Source organism: Camelus dromedarius, chromosome 5 (genome assembly GCF_036321535.1).
Source record: "Camelus dromedarius isolate mCamDro1 chromosome 5, mCamDro1.pat, whole genome shotgun sequence".
Taxonomy (NCBI): domain Eukaryota; kingdom Metazoa; phylum Chordata; class Mammalia; order Artiodactyla; family Camelidae; genus Camelus; species Camelus dromedarius.
The window spans coordinates 54,773,601-54,793,993 of NC_087440.1; the positions used below are offsets into that span (position 1 = coordinate 54,773,601).

At 38.7% G+C, this 20,393-nt stretch overlaps 1 protein-coding gene and 1 long non-coding RNA gene across 2 annotated transcripts in view; one reads left to right on the forward strand and one right to left on the reverse strand.

Annotated features, from left to right (window-relative positions):
- Nucleotides 1-4,068, forward strand: part of LOC135321308 (uncharacterized) — a 57,188-nt gene extending 53,120 nt beyond the window's left edge. The window contains exon 5 of the long non-coding RNA XR_010380969.1: nt 1,432-4,068. This is a non-coding gene — a long non-coding RNA (uncharacterized LOC135321308). The remainder of the gene's footprint in view (nt 1-1,431) is intronic.
- Nucleotides 1-20,393, reverse strand: part of GCH1 (GTP cyclohydrolase 1) — a 46,031-nt gene that overhangs the window by 12,962 nt on the left and 12,676 nt on the right. The window contains exon 2 of the mRNA XM_010982946.3: nt 6,888-6,997. Coding sequence (XP_010981248.3) covers nt 6,888-6,997 — 110 coding nt within the window. The remainder of the gene's footprint in view (nt 1-6,887; nt 6,998-20,393) is intronic.

Below are 20,393 nucleotides of genomic sequence, written 5' to 3' on the forward strand. Positions count from 1 at the left end.
AAGTAGCAACTTGTTAACCAGAAATACAGTTTCTATAGGAGATTTGTAATTATAGTAGTGTAACTCTAGATATAAGAAGCAACAGAGGGAATATTTTCCTGGACCATAACAGACTAGTAAGACAGGTGGTCCAGAGACTTTGCTACTGTTACCAAATTTGAACCCAAACTTTAGCATCACCTCGTAGCTAGAAAAGCACTAAGATCATTAATGGTGACGTCTGCTTTGGCCATTAAGGAGAGCTCTTACAAAACCACTTGGCTCTTAACATCCCCCCCAAGGGTGCCCATTCACAGTTATGTGCTGAGTGCTGTACTTACATCCCCAATTGTTGTGGGACAAAACGGCGGTGGTAGGTGACACGTGGGTTGATGGAGGACTTTGCCAGAGATGAAGTGTGGGAGTGGAAAGGGAGTTTGTTGGGGTGTGGTGCCGTGGACAGAGGTGGGCCACGCAGATAGGAGGTGCCTGTGTGGGCACTGAGGGCCAGTTGTTGGGGTCTTTTGTAAGGTGGGGTCGTAGGCTGCCTGATTGGCTTGTGCACAGGTCTGATTGGTTGTAGATGAGGTGGGAGGCTTGGGGGTCTGTAAGGGGCAGTGGGATTTGTGGCTCTGGTAGGGTGGGCTGGGGAAGGCCAGCCTGGGCTGTTGTGAGATTGGGCATTGCGTGGGGCTATCGGTTTGCTGGGGAAGGCTCGCCCAGTGAAGAGTGTGCTTTGTCTGTGGGAGGGATCACAGGAGGCCATCTGGGAGCCTGGGAATGGGGGTTGTTGGACTTTGAGGGATGTCAGTGGCCTGATGCCAATGAGTCAGGTATCTCAGTGCTTACAGAAGTCACTCAAGAGGTGTCTGGTTCTCCAGTGCCTTTTCTGAGATCCCTGAAGGGATAAGGTCTTTCTTTTCAGACATTCTCAAATTTATTCTCTGTTTCTACTGGGTCTAGCTGTTTATCTTGCTATACACTTTTGTGTTTTATTCCTCTCTTATAAAAATGACTGTCTCTCTTTGAGGTCCAAGATCTGTGAACTTAGGAAAACATACCAAGATTGCCGCCATGAACCAAGTCAACATCCTGGTGATGCAGCCCTTGGACACTGCTGGGGTCTCCTGCTCCCATCTTTAAGGCTGCAGGGATGTTGAGACCCCATAACTCTAGGCAGATTGGCATAATAGGCAGGGACAGTGCAGTGCCCCCTGTTTAGCAGGAATTAGATATGGAAGGTGAGATCTTTGTCCCTGCCAATCTGTCAGGGGGGAATGTGGGGCCATCTGACATCCTTCAGAGTCCAGAACTCTCATTTCTGGGCTCTCAGGTGTCTGCCTGTGATCTCCCAGCAGATGGAGCGCATTATTTGCTGGGCATGTTTACCCTGGCAGGCTGATGGCCTAGGTGGTGCCTGTTCTCACGGTGACTAGGGCTGGCTTGTTTCAGCCCACCATGTCAAAGTTGTGGATCCCACCACCCTTCACGGACCCTGGACTTCTTGCCTCACCTACAGCCAACTGGAGACTTGTGCATGGGCCAGTCGGGCCCCTGGTGACCCTACCTTGTGGAGGACCCCAGCAGCCAGCTCTCAGTGCGTGCACGGGTACCTCTCATCTGTGTGGCCTGCTGTTGTCTATGGCAGCATATCCTAGTGAGCCCCTTTTCTGTTCTCATGCTTTGTCTCTGAATTCTTTGGCCAATGCACGACATAACTGTGCTACCAACCGGCCCCTGTTGTGTTCCACAACAGTAACCAGCTCTGCCTCTGCCTTACCCACCCCACCCCCAACCCCTGCAGTCCATTCTCTACACAGTATCTAGAGGAGTTTTTATTATCAAATCATGTCCCTCCTCTACTCTAAGCCCTCTAATGACTTGGACCTGGAGGTGGGATGAAGATAAAAATAGAAAGGCAGGGGTGGGGTGAGGGGGTAAGTTTGAGGTAGGAATTTTAGGGGTGGGGGAGAATTATGAAGAAGGGAATGGGTGTGGGACTGGGGCTGGAATTGGGATTGGAAATGCCACCTTGTGTGGGCATGGAAATGATAGGGTTAAGTGTCCAGATAAGGATGGGTTTGTGTTTTGGGGATCAGGTGGTTAGGTTACCTTTGGAAATTGAGATGGGGTTGAATTTGAGGATTGGAATGGGCTGAATTTGGGTTTGAAGCTAGGGTTAAGGATGGAATTGGAGCCACAGTCAGGATGGGGTTGGGTTTGGGATGGGGGGTCAAGATGGCAGAAGGGCTCTGGGCTATGCCTCCAGTCACCATATGCCCATGGCCCAGACGTTCTGAAGCCCAGTTAGCTGCAAAAAAGAAAAGAAACAAACAAGAGAAATCCCCTGAAAGAACAATGAAACAGACCTCACCAGTCTAATAGACCGAGTTCAAAAAGAAGATAATAAAAATGGTAAAGAAATTAAGAAATATTATCACTAGAAATGCAGATCATTGTAACAGACTAGAAACTATAAGAACAATCTAGAAGCAATGAAGAGGAGATTAAATAACACAGAAGAACAAAATAATGGAAATCATCCAAGCAGAATAGCAGCAAGAAAGACGTGAGAAAAAATAAAAGCAACATCTGAGATCTATGGGCTAATATAAAGTGCGCCAACCTATGCCTAAATAGGGGTTCCAGAAAGAGAAAGAGAGATCAAAAATGTATTTGAAAAAGTGATAACTGAAAACTTATCAAGCCTGAGGAAGGAAACATATCCAGGTACAGGAAGCAGAGAGAGTCCCAACAAGATGAACTTCAAGAGACCCACACCAAGACATATCATAATTTAAAATGGCAAAAGTTAAAGACTTCACAGGCCAGAAAGGAGTAGCATAATATATTCAAAGACCTGAAAAGGAAAAACCTGCAAGGATCCTCTAGCCAGTAAGATGATTTAGAAAAGGAGAATTTCTCAGACAAGCAAAAACTAAAAGAACTCTGCAATACTAATCTTCCCTAAAAGAAATATTGTAAGGTCTTCTCTAAATAGAAAAGAAGCAAGAATCTATAGAAAAGGCAATAGGAAAGGTAAATATATAAAAGGATTGACGTTCACTTACATAAGTCAGTACATAGATTTAAAAAATCATTTTGTAAAAGTGATAACTACAATTAACAGCAAAAGGATAAACATGAAGATATAAAATAGAACATCAAAATCACAGAATGGGGGGAGAGGGAGTATAAAAATGTAGATCTTTTAGAATATATTTGAATTTACATGGCTATCAGTTTAAAGCAAATAGATACAGTTATGGGTTAATACACTTGAAAACCAGGTTAACCATAAGCCAAAAACATATAATAGATTCACAAAAACAAAAAAGGAACTCAAGCATAATACAAAAGAAAGCCATAAAGGAAAAATGAACAAAGAAGAACTACAAAATCAACTGGAAAACAAGATATAAAATGGCATTAAGTACATACCTATCAATAATTCAGTGTCAGCGCATTCTGGAAAAGGCACAGCAATAGAAACAACAAAAAGATTGTGGTTTCCAGGGGTTTGGGGAGAGGGTGGGAGGGACGGAGGAATGAATAGATGGAGTAAAAGGGATTTTTTGGGCAATGAAATTACTCTGTATGATACTATAGTGGTGGCTTACTTGTCATTATGCATTTGTCAAAACCCATAATGTACAACATCAAGAGTAAACCCTAATGTAAACTATGGACTTTGGTTGATAATGTGTCTATGTTGGTTCATCGGTTGTACCAAATATGCCACACTGATGAGGGATGTTGAGGGTAGGGGAGTATATATGTGTGGATGGAGAGGGCTATGTGCCGACTCTGTATTTTCTGCTCAATTCTGTTGTGAACCTGAAACTGCTCTAAAAGAATAAAATCTATTTAAAAAAATTAAATGTCAATGGACTAAAAGTGCCAATCAAAAGAGAGTGGCAGACTGGATTAAACAAGAACCTACAATATCTTGCTTACAAAGGACTCACTTCAGGGGAAAGACAGATTGAAAGGGAGAGGATGGAGTAAGGTAGTTTCATGCAAATGAAAATGACAAAGCAGGGATAGCAATACTATCAGACAAAATATACTTTAAAAGAAAGTCCATAAAGAAAGACAAGGACATTATATAATGATAAAGGGATCAACATAAGAAGAGATTACACTTGTTAACATATACACAGCCAATACAGGGGCACCTAAATAGATGAAACAAACACTAACAGACACAAAGGGAGAATCTGACATGAATACAGTAATGGTCGGAGACTTTAACACTTCATTGACATCAGTAGATAGATCTTCCAGACAGAAAATCAGGCAACAGAGGTCCAAAATGACACAACAGACCAGTTGGACTTAATTGATATTTATGACACTACAGTCTCTTCAAGTGGTATTGGGAAAGCTGAATAACTACTTGTAAATCAATGAAATTACAACACTTCCTCACACCATAAACAAAAATAAACTCAAAATGGTTTAAAGACCTAAATATAAGACATAACACCATAAAACTCCTAGAAGAGAATAGAGGCAAAATATTCTCAGACATAAATCACAGCAATATTTTCTTAGATCAGTCTCCCTAGGCGAAAGAAATAAAAGCAAAAATAAACAAATGGGATCTACCCAAACTTAAAAGCTTTTGCACAGCAAAGGAAGTCATCGACAAAACAAAAAGACAACCTACAGAATGGGAAAAAAAAAATCTACAAATAATGCAACCAACAAAGGGTTAATATCCAAACTATACAAAGAGCTCATAAAACTCAGTATCAAACAAACAACCCAATCAAAAAATGTGCAGAAGACCGAAACATATTCTCCAAAGAAGACACACATATGGCCAACAGGTACAGGAAAAGATGCTCCATATCACTAATTACTAGAGAAATGTAAATCAAAACTACAATGAGGTATCACCTTACACCAGTCAGAATGGCCATCATTCAAAAGTCTACAAATAAGAAATGCTGGGGAGTGTGTAGAGAATAAGGAACCCTCCTACACTGTTGGTATAAATGTAAATTATGGAGAACAGTATGGAGATTCCTTTAAAAACTGAAAATAGAGCTACCATATGATCTAGCAATCCCACTGCTGGGCATATATCTGGAAAAGATGAAAACTCTAATTCAAAAAGATACATGTACTTCAATGTTCATAGCAGCACTAGTTACAATAACCACATGTGGAAACAACCCAAGTGCCCATTTAAGAAGATGGGGGGGGGTGTGAGTATATATATACATATATACACAATAGAATATTATCTAGCCATAAAAATGAATGAAATATTGCCATTTGCAGCAATGTAAATAGACGCAGAGAATATTATACTAAGTGCAGTAAGTCATAAAGAGAGATACTATATGATACCAGTTATATGTGGAATTTAAAAAAAATAATACAAATGAATCTATCTACAAAACAGAAAGAGACTCTCAGACATAGAAAACAAACTTATGGTTACCAAAGGGGAAAGCGGAGGTGAGGAGGGATAAATTAGAAGTATGGAATTAAAGCTACCAACTAACAGACATAAAATAGATAAGCAACTAATATTTATAATACAGGGAACTATATTCAATATCTTATAATAACCTATAATGGAAAATAATCTGAAAATACATATTTTTTCAGATTATTGAATCACTTTGCTGTACACCTGAAACTAACACAATATTGTATATCAACCATACTTCAATGAAAAAGTAAAAATAAACAATTTTTAAAAAGTGCATCTGTGCACTACTGTTTGTAATAGCCAAAACAAACAAAACAAACAAAAAAAACCACCAACCACCACCAAAATTCCAAACAGAGACGATCCAACACAAATATCCATCAAGAACAGAACAATAAAGTGTGGTGTGTTTGTACAATGCAATTATATACAGCAATGAAAATAAATTAGTGATAGGCAATAACATCAATGAACAAAATGAGCCAAATATGAAAGTGTATATGCTGTCAACTTTTTCTATTTGTGTATATATATATATATATACACATATTAGTCGAAAAACACACTAAACTAATCTATAATGTTAGAAATCCATACACTGGTTACCTGTGGGGACAAGATGGTTAGGGATTAACAAGGGACACAAGGTGGGCTTCCAGGATATTAATAATGTTCTGGTTCTTATCTATGAGGCAGTAAGGAACACCCTTATGATTTGTGCATTTTTTTGTCTGTACTACTTGTAAAAAATGAAAAAACAAAATACTTTTAATAAAATTGAAGGCAATGTTAACACATTAAATTTAGGCAATGGGTATATAGGTATTTGTACCACTACTTCTTGTAAGTCTTCCATTTGAGAATTATTAATAAAAAGTCAAAATAAAATAAAATTAGGATATGGCAGGAGGGAAGAGAAGAGGACAACTCTTGATAACCCACATGTGCTCAGAGGGATGTTTAATTACAAAAAGCTGGATAACATTGTCTAGCTCATGTTAGATTCATTCTTCCTAAAACAGAAAGGGTTGGAAACAAACCCACTTTTACTATAACCTTTGCCTCAAAAAATTCTACAATCACTACTGCTATCATATTACACAAAGGTATATCTTGGATCAAACATTATTTAGTCAAATTAAAGGGCAAAGTTTTTCAGAGCGTTCAGCAGCTACCTAGAAAAAAAAAGATGGTCTTTAATCTCGCTATTTTAACCTATTAACATGGTATTTACTATGAAATACTTGCCCTGAGGGCCTTCCATACTTTGTTTCTGTTTTGTTAATTTCCAGCCATTAGATGATTAGTCGAGCTGATAAAGAGTAAACATTACTGTGTCAATCTAAATATCTGGGATATTAGAAATTAGCAGGTGACAATTTACTATGTAATTATTCTAACTTTAAAACTTTCATTGTGCTTTTTAAACACTGTTAGGAAACAACAGAGAAAAACTTACCTTTCCAACAAAGGGAACTAGATGATGTTCACACATGGAAAACATATCTATGTCCTTCACAATCACCATCTCATCGTGATCTTCATCAAATATAGCGTCGTTTAGGACATCTGAAATTAGAGGCTTGCTTTAGTAACGTTTCCAATTTTTTAGAAAGATAAAGAATAGAAAAGCTAACACTCTCTGTAGGTACATATATAAATTGACAGTCAACATAAGGATGTTAATCCTAAATGAAATATTAATGGCATGCAAATTAAAACTATTTTTCTCCCACCAAATGAACAGTCTTTTTTTTTCAAATGATGGAAAAAATCCTTATGATATAATATTACATTTAAAAACTGCAGGATTACTAATGTAGTCACAGCATAGGAGGAGAGAGGAAAGGAGATAAATTACGCAAAAGAGTAGGTATTTCTGGTGCTAGAAATGGGTCAGCTTTCACTTTCTTCCTTACACTTGCTTGTACCTAACATTTTCTCTATAACAGATATGTAGAAAAACATACCCAAGAAAAAAACGAATCCTTGGCTCTCTGACTTCTGAAGCTAGATCCAGATGCCCATAAACTTGACCTCTGTTATCAATCTCCCAAGTAATTTTGCGACTCTTCCAAATTTTTCTAGTTATTGTATGTAAGCATTAGCCTTATTCTAAACAGTTGCCTTCCTCCCTCCCTATGAAATAAATACTACAGCTTTTATGTGTGTGCCTGTCCAGACTGGCTTTGGGTGATGAAGTATCTTGTTTAACCTGTGGACTCTGTCATATACAGACAGACATATAATAGACATTGAGAAACAAACTATTTTTAAAAACTGCGCTGATACCTGAACTTGGCAGGCTAGATACATTCAAGTCACCTAGCTGTGTGATTTCAAGGATTTGGGGATACCCCATCTACAAAGCATGGTGAGACAGAGAAGGGAGGAGATGAATAGTTTTGTAGCCACCTACTGCTGTTTCCTCTCGGAACGGCAGGCTGCTGAGTGAGTCACAGGGAAGATGTGCAAACGTCTACCCACACAGCCTGCCCTTTGGTGGCTCACTCCGCTGCTACCAGAATAGATGCTCACAGATACTGAGTCATCATTTAACCACAGTTATCATCTCCTGAGTCAGGCTACTCAGAGACACATTTGACTGTGTAGTAGAGAAGTCAGCAGTGTGGTAAACAAAAATGAACGTCTGGGATTTAGACATACAGGTAAACACGACACCCCTGTTAAAAGAGGCTGATAAAATCCAGAGAGAAAGCTCAGAGCTTTTCTTTAAGTAAATACTCCTTTTCCAAAAGCAGTTTTCTATTCTGAATACTCTGCCCTAACCTTCAGTTGTATTTCTGAAAGAAGTCCAAAAATAGATCCTTAGTGCTCCCCAAAGTATCCTGGAGTTCTATAAGAACATAACTTACTAAAATCTTTAGTCACACAAAGAATCTTCCTGAAAGCAAAAACAAACGAAAAATTATTTCTTAAGGAAAGAACAAAAAAGAATTGTCAAATACAGGAAGCATTCATTTGTTTTCTCTGACAAAGAATGAGAGCATCTCCACTCTATGCTCTGACAACAACCATAAGGCATGTATTAAATGCTGGCCCTCAAGTGAGGCTTATGTTAGCATCTGGCTCCATCACTAACTATTGTACCTTGGGCCAGGTACTCTGTGCCTCAGTCATTTCAGCGGTGAAAAGGGCATGAAAAAAGTGCTTACTTCACAGTGGTATCCTGAGGATTAAATGAGGTAATCCACCTGTGTTTAGAAATATGCAGGTAGAGTAAGTGGTAAATGAAATTATTACCATTACTATAATTAGGAGAGTTGCTAAACTGTGTCCCATGCACATGGATGTACATCAGAATTTAAAAAGCAGTAATCTGCTTCTAAGAGACAGACTACAGAAAAAGAAAAGTAGTAACTTTACCATGGAGAAACCTGGCAGACACTACTTCAACCAAGTGATTAAAGTTAACCTTACCAATAATAAGGCATATTGATATCATGTAACTTCTAATATAAGACTAGGAGAAGGGCACATCACCTCTGTGGTATTCTTCCCCCAAATCTGTAAGTGCAGTCTAATCACAAAACAAAGTGAGGGATATTCTACAAGATACCTAAACAAGTACTATTTTTTAAAGACATGGAATGACTGAGGAACTATTACAGAAGAGAAGAAACATGACAACTAAATACAGTGGGAAAACTAAAGTCCAAATAAAGCCTTGAGTTAACAGTACTGTACCAACATTAATCTCTTAAGTACTGATGATTGCACCATAACCAAGTGAGGAAGCTGCATAGAGAGTATACAGAAATCCTCTCTACTACCTTTGCCATTATTCTGCAAGTCTAAAATTATTTCAAAATTTAAAAAGTTTAAAAAATATGTAACAATGTCCATCAACTGGAATGTACAAGCAGTGGAGCACTTACTTAAGCAAGATGGAATAAATACTGATACTTATACTAACATGGTTCAGTCTCTGAAGAATTATACTAAGTGAAAGAAGTCACATGCATACACACAAAAAAACTACGTGAGATTCTAGGAAAATCATGCATAGTGATAGAAAGCAGACAGATGGTCTACCAGAGATCAGAGAGGTAGGAGAGAGAATTGGCTGCAAAAAGATATGAAGAAACTTTTTTGGATGATGGAAATAGTCTAGACCTTCGCTGTACTGGTGGCTACGCAAACTGTATGAATTTGTCAAAATTCAACATGTACGGTTGGTGAATTTTATTGAATTTAAGTTACACCTTAATAGAGATAACCTTAAAACATTTTAAATTGGTGTATTATACAACCTTTTGTGTCAAAGTCAAAAGGAGGAGATATCAATGTACATATACAATACCTTCAAAAGGAATCACTAGAAGAATAAGTCAAAAAGCACATAAAAATGATTACCCATAAAGGACTAAGAGAACAAGAAGGGATATGGATGGAAGTGAGACATCTTTGAATAAAATGTGTTATATAATTCGGACTTTGAAATCATGCAAATGTTTTACATATTCAAAACTCAACCAAAGAAAAAAGCGAGTGACCTCCATATGTCATGGAGTTTTGTGTGGTAATGGCACACTGATACATTGCCTATATCCCATTTCATTAAAAGGGACCCAGACTATAAGCTTGACCCAGCCAAACCATTTTTCTTCAATAATGAAGTCTCCTTGTTATATTTATTTATGTTTTGCTCCAACATATCTGAAAGCTACCATCTGTGGCTAATAAGAACAAAACACTATCACAGATTGTTTTAATTTCCTGCCTGTTATCAGCAGCAAGGAGGTAACCCTGGAAACAAGGATTTATGGCGTTCTATTTCCTACTGTTGGTCATAACCAAAGGAAACCAAAGCCGCCTCCAAAAGTTAAAGACCTATCTATAACAATGCCACACACGAGAAATATAAAAGTATACCTTTCTTGTGTCATTAATGATTAAGCAGTGACAACAAATAACCCTGCTGAGAAGCCATCCCTCAAGTATTTTGTCCCTTCTGGAAAGTGCAGTAAGGCAGGCCTGCAATATGACCCGAAGTACCTATTTAAGCACCCTCTGAGGCAGGAGTTGACTCCTCCAATGGGCTTGTTAAAGACACAAATCACTGGACCCCATCCACACAGCCTCTGATTTAGAGGGCCTGGGTGAAAATGAGAATTTGCGTTTCTAACAAGATCCCAGAAGCCACTAATGCTCCTGGTCTGGGAACCACACTTTGAGAGCCTCTGTTCTGAGATATTCCATTCTGTGCTGCTACATAAAATCTTTATATGTTCAAAATGCTCCTACTCACACATCATAGGAACACAGACCTGTTTTTGCTCAGGTAAAAGGTTGGAGTGGGAGTGGTAAAAGGAAACTCCTAGGAGAGGTTCCCTACAAAAGGAAAATTGTATCTAATGAAGTTTCTTTTGCAAGAGTGATAATAGTAATTAGCACTATGCTGAATGTTTTGTGATCAGCACCAAAAATTAGAGATCTCTGAGGAAGTCAGAATTGCACAACTGAAGCATCTTCCTGGAGGACAGCATCAAAAGATAATGGAAGAAGACTTGGAACACTGAACATGTGTCTATCCTAAGGGACAGGAAAGAACTGGGGTCTGCCTACTGGTTTTAGAATTAAGAGAGAACAAGAGGCAGAGAGTGAGACCTAAAAAAGGCATTAAATCTTTTTGCTCTTGGCTGGAATTAAATCAGCTCAAGGGGTTAATTAAGATAAGCCCACCTGATTTAATGGAGAAAGATATGAATCACCGTCCCAAATCTTCTAACATCAGAGCTGCCCTGACTAGCATACAATACTTACTTCACTGCACCTTCTGGTACCACTGCTACGTGTAGTAATTCCTCCCAACCTTGAGGCAAGTGTTACAGCTTAAGGCTTTGGGGTTTCCACACAGTACCCTCTATGCCATGCACACAGTCAGAGTTAAACAGAGATCTTCCATTTTATCCAATTAATATGTCAGTCTTCACTCTGTGATTTACTTTCTTAAAATAGAAGAGACTCCAAAGAAACTCACGTGGCAAAGGGAACATAAGAATTCTTATTGCAGCATTATCAGTAATACCAAATATTAGGAGTTTAAATGTGCATCAGAAGAACAATTACACCATTTAGATAGTCATGCAATAAAATAGGACCCAGCAGTGAAAGTGAGTGTGTCTGAGCTGCATTTATAATTTCCCAGAACAATATCCAATGAAAAAAGCAAGTATCAGAAGCAGAAGATACGTACAGTGATGAAATAAAAATTCATATTTTAAGGCCAGATAAGAAAAGTTTAAACATAAATTTTTCTCTGTCCATTTGGGCCTCCTCCCTTCTCTCAAGTGGGTATTGTGCCTCTGCATTACACATTAACCAGACCTTCCCAATGGCAGAAATCCTGCTCAGCTAAAGAGATCTTCTGATGCCAGCCTTGTAACTCCTCAGGAAGATAACATGCCTTTCTCAACCCTGTAAGGTGTCACGATGATGCACCACTCACCCTGTACGAGCAGATATCTTTGGTGAACATTATGTAAAATGCCAACATATCATTTCCCTTAAAGATAGTGACTGGTGCAGAACAGACTGGTCAGATGACCTGGGGAGATATTGGGCACCTAATGAAAGTTCTTAGCCTGAATACTTACAACCTTATGTTACATGGCTGTATTACTTGTATTCTGCCTATTTTACAGGATTTTGTTTCCTGAATTACCAAATGTGTGCCTGAGCCTCAGATAAAATTAATGATGATTAGGCAACTTGAAACAATTGGCCAAATATATCATCCTGTAAGAATAACTGCAATGGTATAAGTCTAGATTTGGGAAGAAGCAACAGGAGGGAACCATTTCCTGGACCATAACAGAGTAGTAATACAGTTCAGAAACTTGACTACTGTTAACAGGACCTAGTCCAGTAACAGCACATTGAGTGGCCTATCAATGAAGTCCTTGCTTAACCTGGTAATGAGCATTCCTAGCACCATGGGACAAATCAGTCATGAAATGCCTCCCAAAGCTTGGTCTAAATTAAGATTGAAAGGGATGGGATTGTAAAATAAGTAATGTTGCCTACCATCCAGTTCTGCAAGAATCAAGTGACTATCCACTGCAATCGCTGACTTACAGTACACCCTGAAAGGAATTCACGGGGGGAAGATCAGGATGAGGCCCTCTGTGGTCTAAGAAAACCGGCAGAACTGGCCCTCCGTTAGACAATTTCAGGAGAAAATTCTGTAAACCCAGTTTCTTACATCTTCCCATACTTAGAAAAGCACTAAAACCATTGACTGAGATATCCCTTCCTTGTGAATAGCAGTAACCTTCTACCAAGATGTGTGCCTGATTGCATATACCCTTTCGTTAAAAGCACATACATAATGGTCTCCCCTCTTACCTCTTTGGAACAGTTCTCAGAGTTATCTGAGAGACTATCTCTGGGGTTATACTTCTCAGGTTGGCTTAAATAAAAATGTCCATTTCTTTCTTAGATTGACTATTGATTAGTTTTTTCATCAATGACAATATGATCCATTTAAATGAAGTAGAAACATACTACCTGCTGTTTGTGGACATACACATAAAATGAATAAAAATCAGCATGAGAGTAAGAAATCAAATTCAAGACAGTGGTTAACTCTGTAGAAGGAGGGTAACAGGATCAGAAGAGGATAACTATGAGCTTTATCTGTATTTTTAAAACAATTGTAGAAAAATATTAAGGTTTGTTAAAATTGAATGAATGTTGGCTTAACTAGTTCTTTATACTTTTTCTTGTATATTTGAGACATTTCATTAATTAAAAAAAGATTTTTTAAATTGAGGTGTTCTTATACATGCTGGTGTTTTGTTTCTTCCTGGGAAAAAAAAAAAAGCAAGCAACTGAGGTTACCTTTGCACAGAAGGACTGGGGCTAGAGGAGGATTACACAGAAAAGACATAGCCTGCTTCATGCAGTACTGCAAACTCCTTCAGAAATCTCCCTAAATCACACAGTGCAATTAAACAAAATCTTCTGCCCTGAGTGTGACATTGAAACTTCTGGCATTCTATTTCCTGTTTGAAAAATTTGTCCCATAGTAAAGAGTAATGTTAAAGCAAATGAAAAGGGAAGAAAATCACTATCTCTGCTTTCACTTCCATTGTGGTAATACATCTCTTGTTAGTACTTCCAACACACAGATTTTTCCACTTAACAAAGACAGAGCCAACAATTGCAAAATGGCCAAAATAAGCATGAACTCAAACATTACACAGACTGACATAATGGCAGAAACTAAGATGACTATTTTATTTTTTTATTGAAGTGCAGTTGATTTACAATGTTAGTTTCAGGTGTAAAAGCGACTCAGTTATACATACACATACATATATTTTCAGATTCTTTTTCATTACAGCTTATTAAAAGAAACTGAGTATAGTTCCCTGTGCTACACAGTAGGTTCTTATTGTTTATTTTATATATAATAAAAACTAAGATGACTTTAGACACCCATTCTACCATCTGCTGGAGTAGGCAGAGCTGCTGCACAGCTTTGATATGCTCCATGAACTTATTTCATAAACGCCAGTTTGTCAGCTGAAAAGATCCCATGCATTGCAAAGAAAGTAAAAGTTTGGTTATTTTGGAAATTTTCCTTCAGTCCTTGGCAGAGACAAATTCCCATGTTGCTTCTAAGCAATTAAAATACAGCTAAGCCAACATGCATGGACCTTGAGGGCATTATGCTAAGTGAAATAAGTCAGACAAAGACAAATTGCATGATCTCACTTATATGTAGCATCTAAAAAAGCTGAACTTGTAGAAGCAGAGAGGGACTGGGAGGGTAAGAGATGGGGAGAGGTGCTCAAAGAGTACAGACTTCCAGTTAGAAGATGAACTGCTTGTTTTTATTATAATTGCTTTTTAAATTATAATTAGCAATATTGTATTACATATTTGAACTCTGTCAAGAGAGTAGATCTTGAAAGTTTTCATCACGAGAAAGAAATGGTAATTATATGATGCGATAGAGGTATTAGCTAACACACGGCATTAATCACATAGCAAGATACAAGTGTTATCAAATCAACACATTGCACACCTTGAATTTATACAGTGTTGCATGTCAATTATATCTCAATAAAGCTGGAAAAAATACATAGCCAAGGCTACTGAAATAAATGTGCTGGCTGCCTTCCAAATAGTATTGATATGCATATTTCATTCAGCAAATACAGTGGCAGTGAGCTATTCCCATCCTCTCAACTTGTCATAAATATGATATCTGTTGGTGAGAGACGTTTCTTTTTTTTAATTTTTTTAACCATTTTTTAAGTTGAAGTATAGCTCATTCACAATGTTGTGCTAGTTTCAGGTGTACAGTAAAGCACACAGTAGTTTAAGAAGCAGAATGGTAAAATAGAAGGAATGAATTAGAAGAGTCCAGAGACTTGAGTTCTCTTTTGAGCTTTGTGCAGACTGTGACCTGGACTGCAGAGTCCTCACAGGTAAGAGAATGGTTTTGAAAAAGGAATTCAACATGACTCCCAGTTCCTGCCTTACACAGCTCTGGGGGTGTTGGAAATCGATGCCAAATACCACAGAACTACCCTCCCACCCCACTGGTCAGCTTTTGGGACATGCATACCAATGACTAGTAGCTTTCTGTACTGTGATACAGTAAAGTACTTCTTTTAAACTATTCAGATTTATTTATGGATAAAACTGAAGGCTGCCAATCATATACACTATTAACGCTCAAAAGTTATCGAAGCCAAAGAACTCTCAGTTTCAAGGCTAGTTACAAGGCTATTTAAGGAAAGAAACAGAGTGTATTCAAGGAGCCATTAAAAAATACACACTTGTCAATTTTAGTTTCTTAATTGGATAATTTTGTATATCTTTCACAATCCAGCTGTTAAACTGAAAATGGAATTTACAAAACAGATGGTGGTAACAAGGTCTGGTTCACAGCAATTCTAAAGAAAGAACACACTAATCTGATAAACTATCCATTTGCTTCAAAAGCCTTTAATAGGCTCATCCCTTATCATCCTACTTTTTCTTGGCGCTGTGAGATTTCATACTGACAGATGTTATGGAACCATCTGTAATCTTACCCAACAAATAAGTACCAGCAGGGTGTGCAGGTCTCCATCATTTGTGACAAATGATTAAGGGACAAGGGATCATCTTTTAGAACAGTGGCTCCCAAATATGGCCAATCATAGGGAGCCTTGGAAAATAACAGCTTCCCAAGCCACCCTGACAAAGTCTAATTCACTGGGTGTCGAGGGGATCCCAGGATTATGTCTTTTAAAAACCCAAGTCATTCTGATAACCAGTCAAGCTGGGGGCATAGGCTTTTGAGGAATGAGAGAGGATGAGGGTTGAAAATGACCCACTACTGGCTCTAATTTGCTGTTCAGCAAGGCTGAACGGTAGGCAATATAATTCCTCACCATAAACCCTCAGTACAGTCACCAACTCAGAGGGTGACAGCTCCCGAGGAACACTGTGAGCTCTTCACATCAGCTGGGAAAGGAGGCTTGGAAACAGAGGCTGATGTTGGGGGTGGAGTGGGCCATAAGGAGAGACAAGGGAAAGTAGCTGGGGCCAACTGCAGAGCAGAAAGGACCATGTGGTCCAGTGAAAAGTAGAGGAAAGAGGACCTCACACAAGAAAGCTGTATCCATATCCCAGAAAAATCAGCCACTTGAAAACCATTTGGGCCCTATAGCCAACACACTAGAAATCAGTTTCAAGGATAACACGATCGAGTTTTCATAGGAAATCTTGTACTGGTTTCCAAGCTGGACACAAATATGTCAAACTGGGACCTCAAGAACCTTAAGGTCTGAGGAAATAAGAAGGCTGTGTATAAAAATATTTGAAGAATGACTATAGCTAGACTACAAAAGCAATGGGGGTGGGGGGGGAGGCATAAAGGGAAAATTATGAGCTGGGAGAAGAAATACAGCTAAATTGAAGACAAAGATTTGAGCCAAACCCTAAGGATAGATAGGAGGAAAGGAGGAGAGGTTTTCCAGAGGAAGGGAGGTACCATGTGAGATGAAACACAGAGGTGGGAAACAAAGAAGGGAATAGTGCACTGCCTGAGTGGGTCATGCACTGGGCAGAAAGCAGATTCTCTTCTGTTTTAGAGCATTTTTCAAGTTAAAATTTTCATTTAGTTCATGGCTTCTTTCAAGCCACATTCTGCACTGGTCAAAAGTTTTCATTCCCATTTGACAGATGAGGAAACTGATACTCTATTTGGAAGCACAAGGTGCCTGCTGAAGAAGGACCAACTGTTAGTGTGAGAGCTGGATTCTGACCCATCCTGGGACTTCCAGATGAGAGGCTGATAACCAGCCACCAGAAGTCTGCACCTGTCAAGCCCAGGGGATGGAAACCCAAATCAAGACTTGCTGCAGCCATGGGGTGACTGGGCCTAAAGTCAATGACAGGAAAAGAAACAAAGACAGCAAACCTGATTTTATTTTTTTTTAAGAAAAGTAAAATTAGTTATAAACATGGAGGCTGGAGGAGAGGAAAGGATCCAGCTAACTCCAGCCCAGAAAAGCAGCTAGAAAGAGTGGCCTCATATGCATAGGCTACTGGAGCCCAAAGGTGGTGCACATCGGTCACAGAATACTGTTCTACCAACCATTTATTTGACTTATATGCAGGAAAATTCAGTAATTTATTGCTACTTTGACCTTTACTTTTTAAAATCAAACTGGAACAGTTTCAGGGGAAAGGAGAATCCCATTAAATCTTCAAACTAATAAAAAGCCTTTTTAAAAAAAAAAAGGAACTTCTGTATAGAAGTTTATTCTAGGAAGCCAGTAAAGAATTGCTTTCAAACTGACTAGAGTCTTAAAATCTTCAAGATCCAAATACTGACAGATAAACAACAAGGACCTACTGTATAGCACAGGACACTATATTCAATACCTTGTAATGGCCTATAAGAAAAAGAATACGAAAAGGAAAAAATATATATGTATAACTGCATCACTATGCTGTATACCAGAAATTAACACATTAGAAACCAACTATACTTCAATTAAAAACAAACAAAAAGATCCAAATATTGTGTGTCTCCTGGTTGTGGTATTACATGAAGAAAACAACATTCCTGCTAAAAATGTTTCCCCTGAATTTAATCAAGGCTTTAGACCTACTTCCAGTTTCCAGGAATATGAGGGACCGAGAAACAAGTTAAATCATAAGAAGGTAACAATCACAAAAATCTCAAAGGACAGGACAGCTGACAATCTGATAAAGGGGCGGGGGTGGTAAGAGGAACTCAGTAGATTAAAAACAACAATAAAAGGCAAATGTATGGATATTGAGTGGGTCCTAGTTTGAACAAATCATGAGTAAAAGACATTTGGGACAACTGGGGAAAGTTAAATGTAGACTAGGTATTTAATGATATGAAGGGATTAATAGTTAATTTACTAAGGATAGTATAAATGGTCAAGAATTAAAAACACTTTCTAGGGTGACATTTCACCTCTAAATACCCGTCTCTGATTTGCTCTCAGTAAAATAATAGACCATGACAGTATGGCAAAATGCTAATTTTAAATCTGGGTAGTAAGTATACAGCTGTCCCTTATACAATGTTGTCTACTTTTGTGTTTGAAAATTTCACATAATAAAAAGTAAAACTGAAATAAAATGTCATGATCCTAACAGAGTATCAGTTTTCTTGGTATTAACTGTTCTACCAATTCCTCTTCTAATTGATATGAAGCTTAATTAATAGACTAAAACCTCAAGTGCTAATATGACTAGCAACTGCTTATTCTTCTTGGAGAAGTATCTACAATATTCCTGAGGGGAAAGCTTTAAATAAAGGCTTTATCCAATCAAAGGGGCTACAGGTTAGAGGACCACTGACCCTAAAGAACATACCGATGAAAAACCTTTTCAAAAATCTTCGTCACAAGAAAAATAAGAGACCTGTTACCATAGAAACTATCTGTGTAGCTTGAATATTTCAAAGGAAAACAGCACCTCTAGCAATAAAAGAAACCTGAGGTCCTTGCTAGGACCGCATCTGTCAGCTGTTGGAAGTCACTAGTGAGCAACGAGACAACACTGACAAGGGTGCCCAGACCACAGAGACCTTGGTGTGACAATTCAACTCTAGTCCAACTGCCTCTCCCTGCAGACCAGATCCACAATAGTCTTGAAAATGACTTGTGTAGGGTCATAAACGAGTTAGTGTGGATGCTGTGACTAGTCCAGCCTAGTTGTTCTTCCCATTATACTAGGATAAATCTTTGTTAACACACTAAGATAGTTTAAGAAACACCAAGTAGACCCTTAGAATTATATCAGCGATCATTTCTAACACACTAAATATGCAGCAGAAAGACTTGTCTCCCTCTTATAAACTACTTCACTTGTAAAGGGCCACCCTCAAAAAGGCTCAATTTATTGTGGTGGAAAGGGGATAGAAAGAAAGAGATGGATATTAAAACAAAAGGAAAAACAGCAGGAGATAAGCTTGGCCTCCACTGAGGCAAATCCTGAAGGCACTAACAGCTGGAGGCTGTCAGCTACCTGCACCTTACCCTTATGGCGGAAAGGCAAGTTGTTTCTGATGGGCAATTAGAGTGGCACACCTGCATGGTTGCCTGTACCTTAAAAGCAGCACTTACATCTTGAAGAGGGTGGTCAGTTAGAGAGGTATGATCTACTGCAGCTCTACCTTTAAAGCAGTCTGGAGTTCAGCAGGGTCCTCACTGAGTTGACAGCCTCTCGGTTGAACTCCAGCACCCAGCACTTCCATTACTGCTCATGAACATCTTACCATGAGTGTATAAACTATACAATCAGTGGAATTGTATTTTAAGCTATTTAGTGAAAAATTCCGTCTTTGAGATGTTTGTCAATGGCCTCTGTTGAACTGGGCTCTGATGCCTACTGAGAATAAAAACTAATACATGTATATAAATCATGCCTCACAACAATAGCCATGAACTTCATTGAAACAGCATCTAGACCAACCAGATCTTTAAAAAATTCAATGTAGAACTCAGCAACCATCAGTTTCCTCACTTAAACCTGGGGGCTTGTTAACAGAACTCTAGATAGGCAATAGCTGTTGACTGGCAGAGGAGGAGGGGTTGGAGGGGGGCAGGGGGTGGTGGTTCTCATGGTTAGCAACCAAAACAAAACAAAACAAAAAGAAGAAAAATTAGAGGAAGGAAGAGAGCAGATAATAAGGGTTAAATACTGCAGAACAAGCCTCGTGTAGGACTTCTGCCTCAGTTTCCAGGTCCAGTGTAGGAATGAGAGTGGTTTTTCAAAACAGTCTATGAATGAAACTATGCACAAAACTAAAATTCCACATTGCCCTTTGTGAGGAGATGGTGATGGAAGAGAAGGAAAAAATACAGGCAAGAGGCTGAACACAACAAAACGTCACAGCTATGGTGAAGAAAGTGTTTTCAGAAGGGAGAGATCTATTCGATGGCAGTAAAATCATGTTGGCACTAATGGATTGGAGCAGGACAAGCTAGGAGACAAGGCAGCCAGTAAGTTACTGTACTTGGGTGAGAGATGACTAAGAGTTAGAGCAAGAGTGTTAAGGCAGTCTACAGATACTAAGGAAATACAAGAGTCAGGACTCAAAGCACAAGTAACCAAGGGGATTAAATGAGAAGGAAGAATTCCAAGATGAAATGAATGACCAGATTATAAAGGACCAGCTAGCAACTTGTGTTCAGGTAAAGTTTATTAGAAGGGCTGGCTGGCCAGAATGGACTTTGAAAATAACAGAGAAAGGCGCCAGCCCTAATGCCTTCCCATGATGATCATTAAAAAGTTTCAAATAAACTTAATTGCTTTGAAAACCTTATTTAATTTTAATTCTATGGTACAGACTGTTGGGCCAACTGACATCATTTTAAGTCCAACAACCCCCATTCCTGGGCTCTTAGATGTCTGACATTCTTTACTGGTCATGTTTCCCCTTACAAACTAA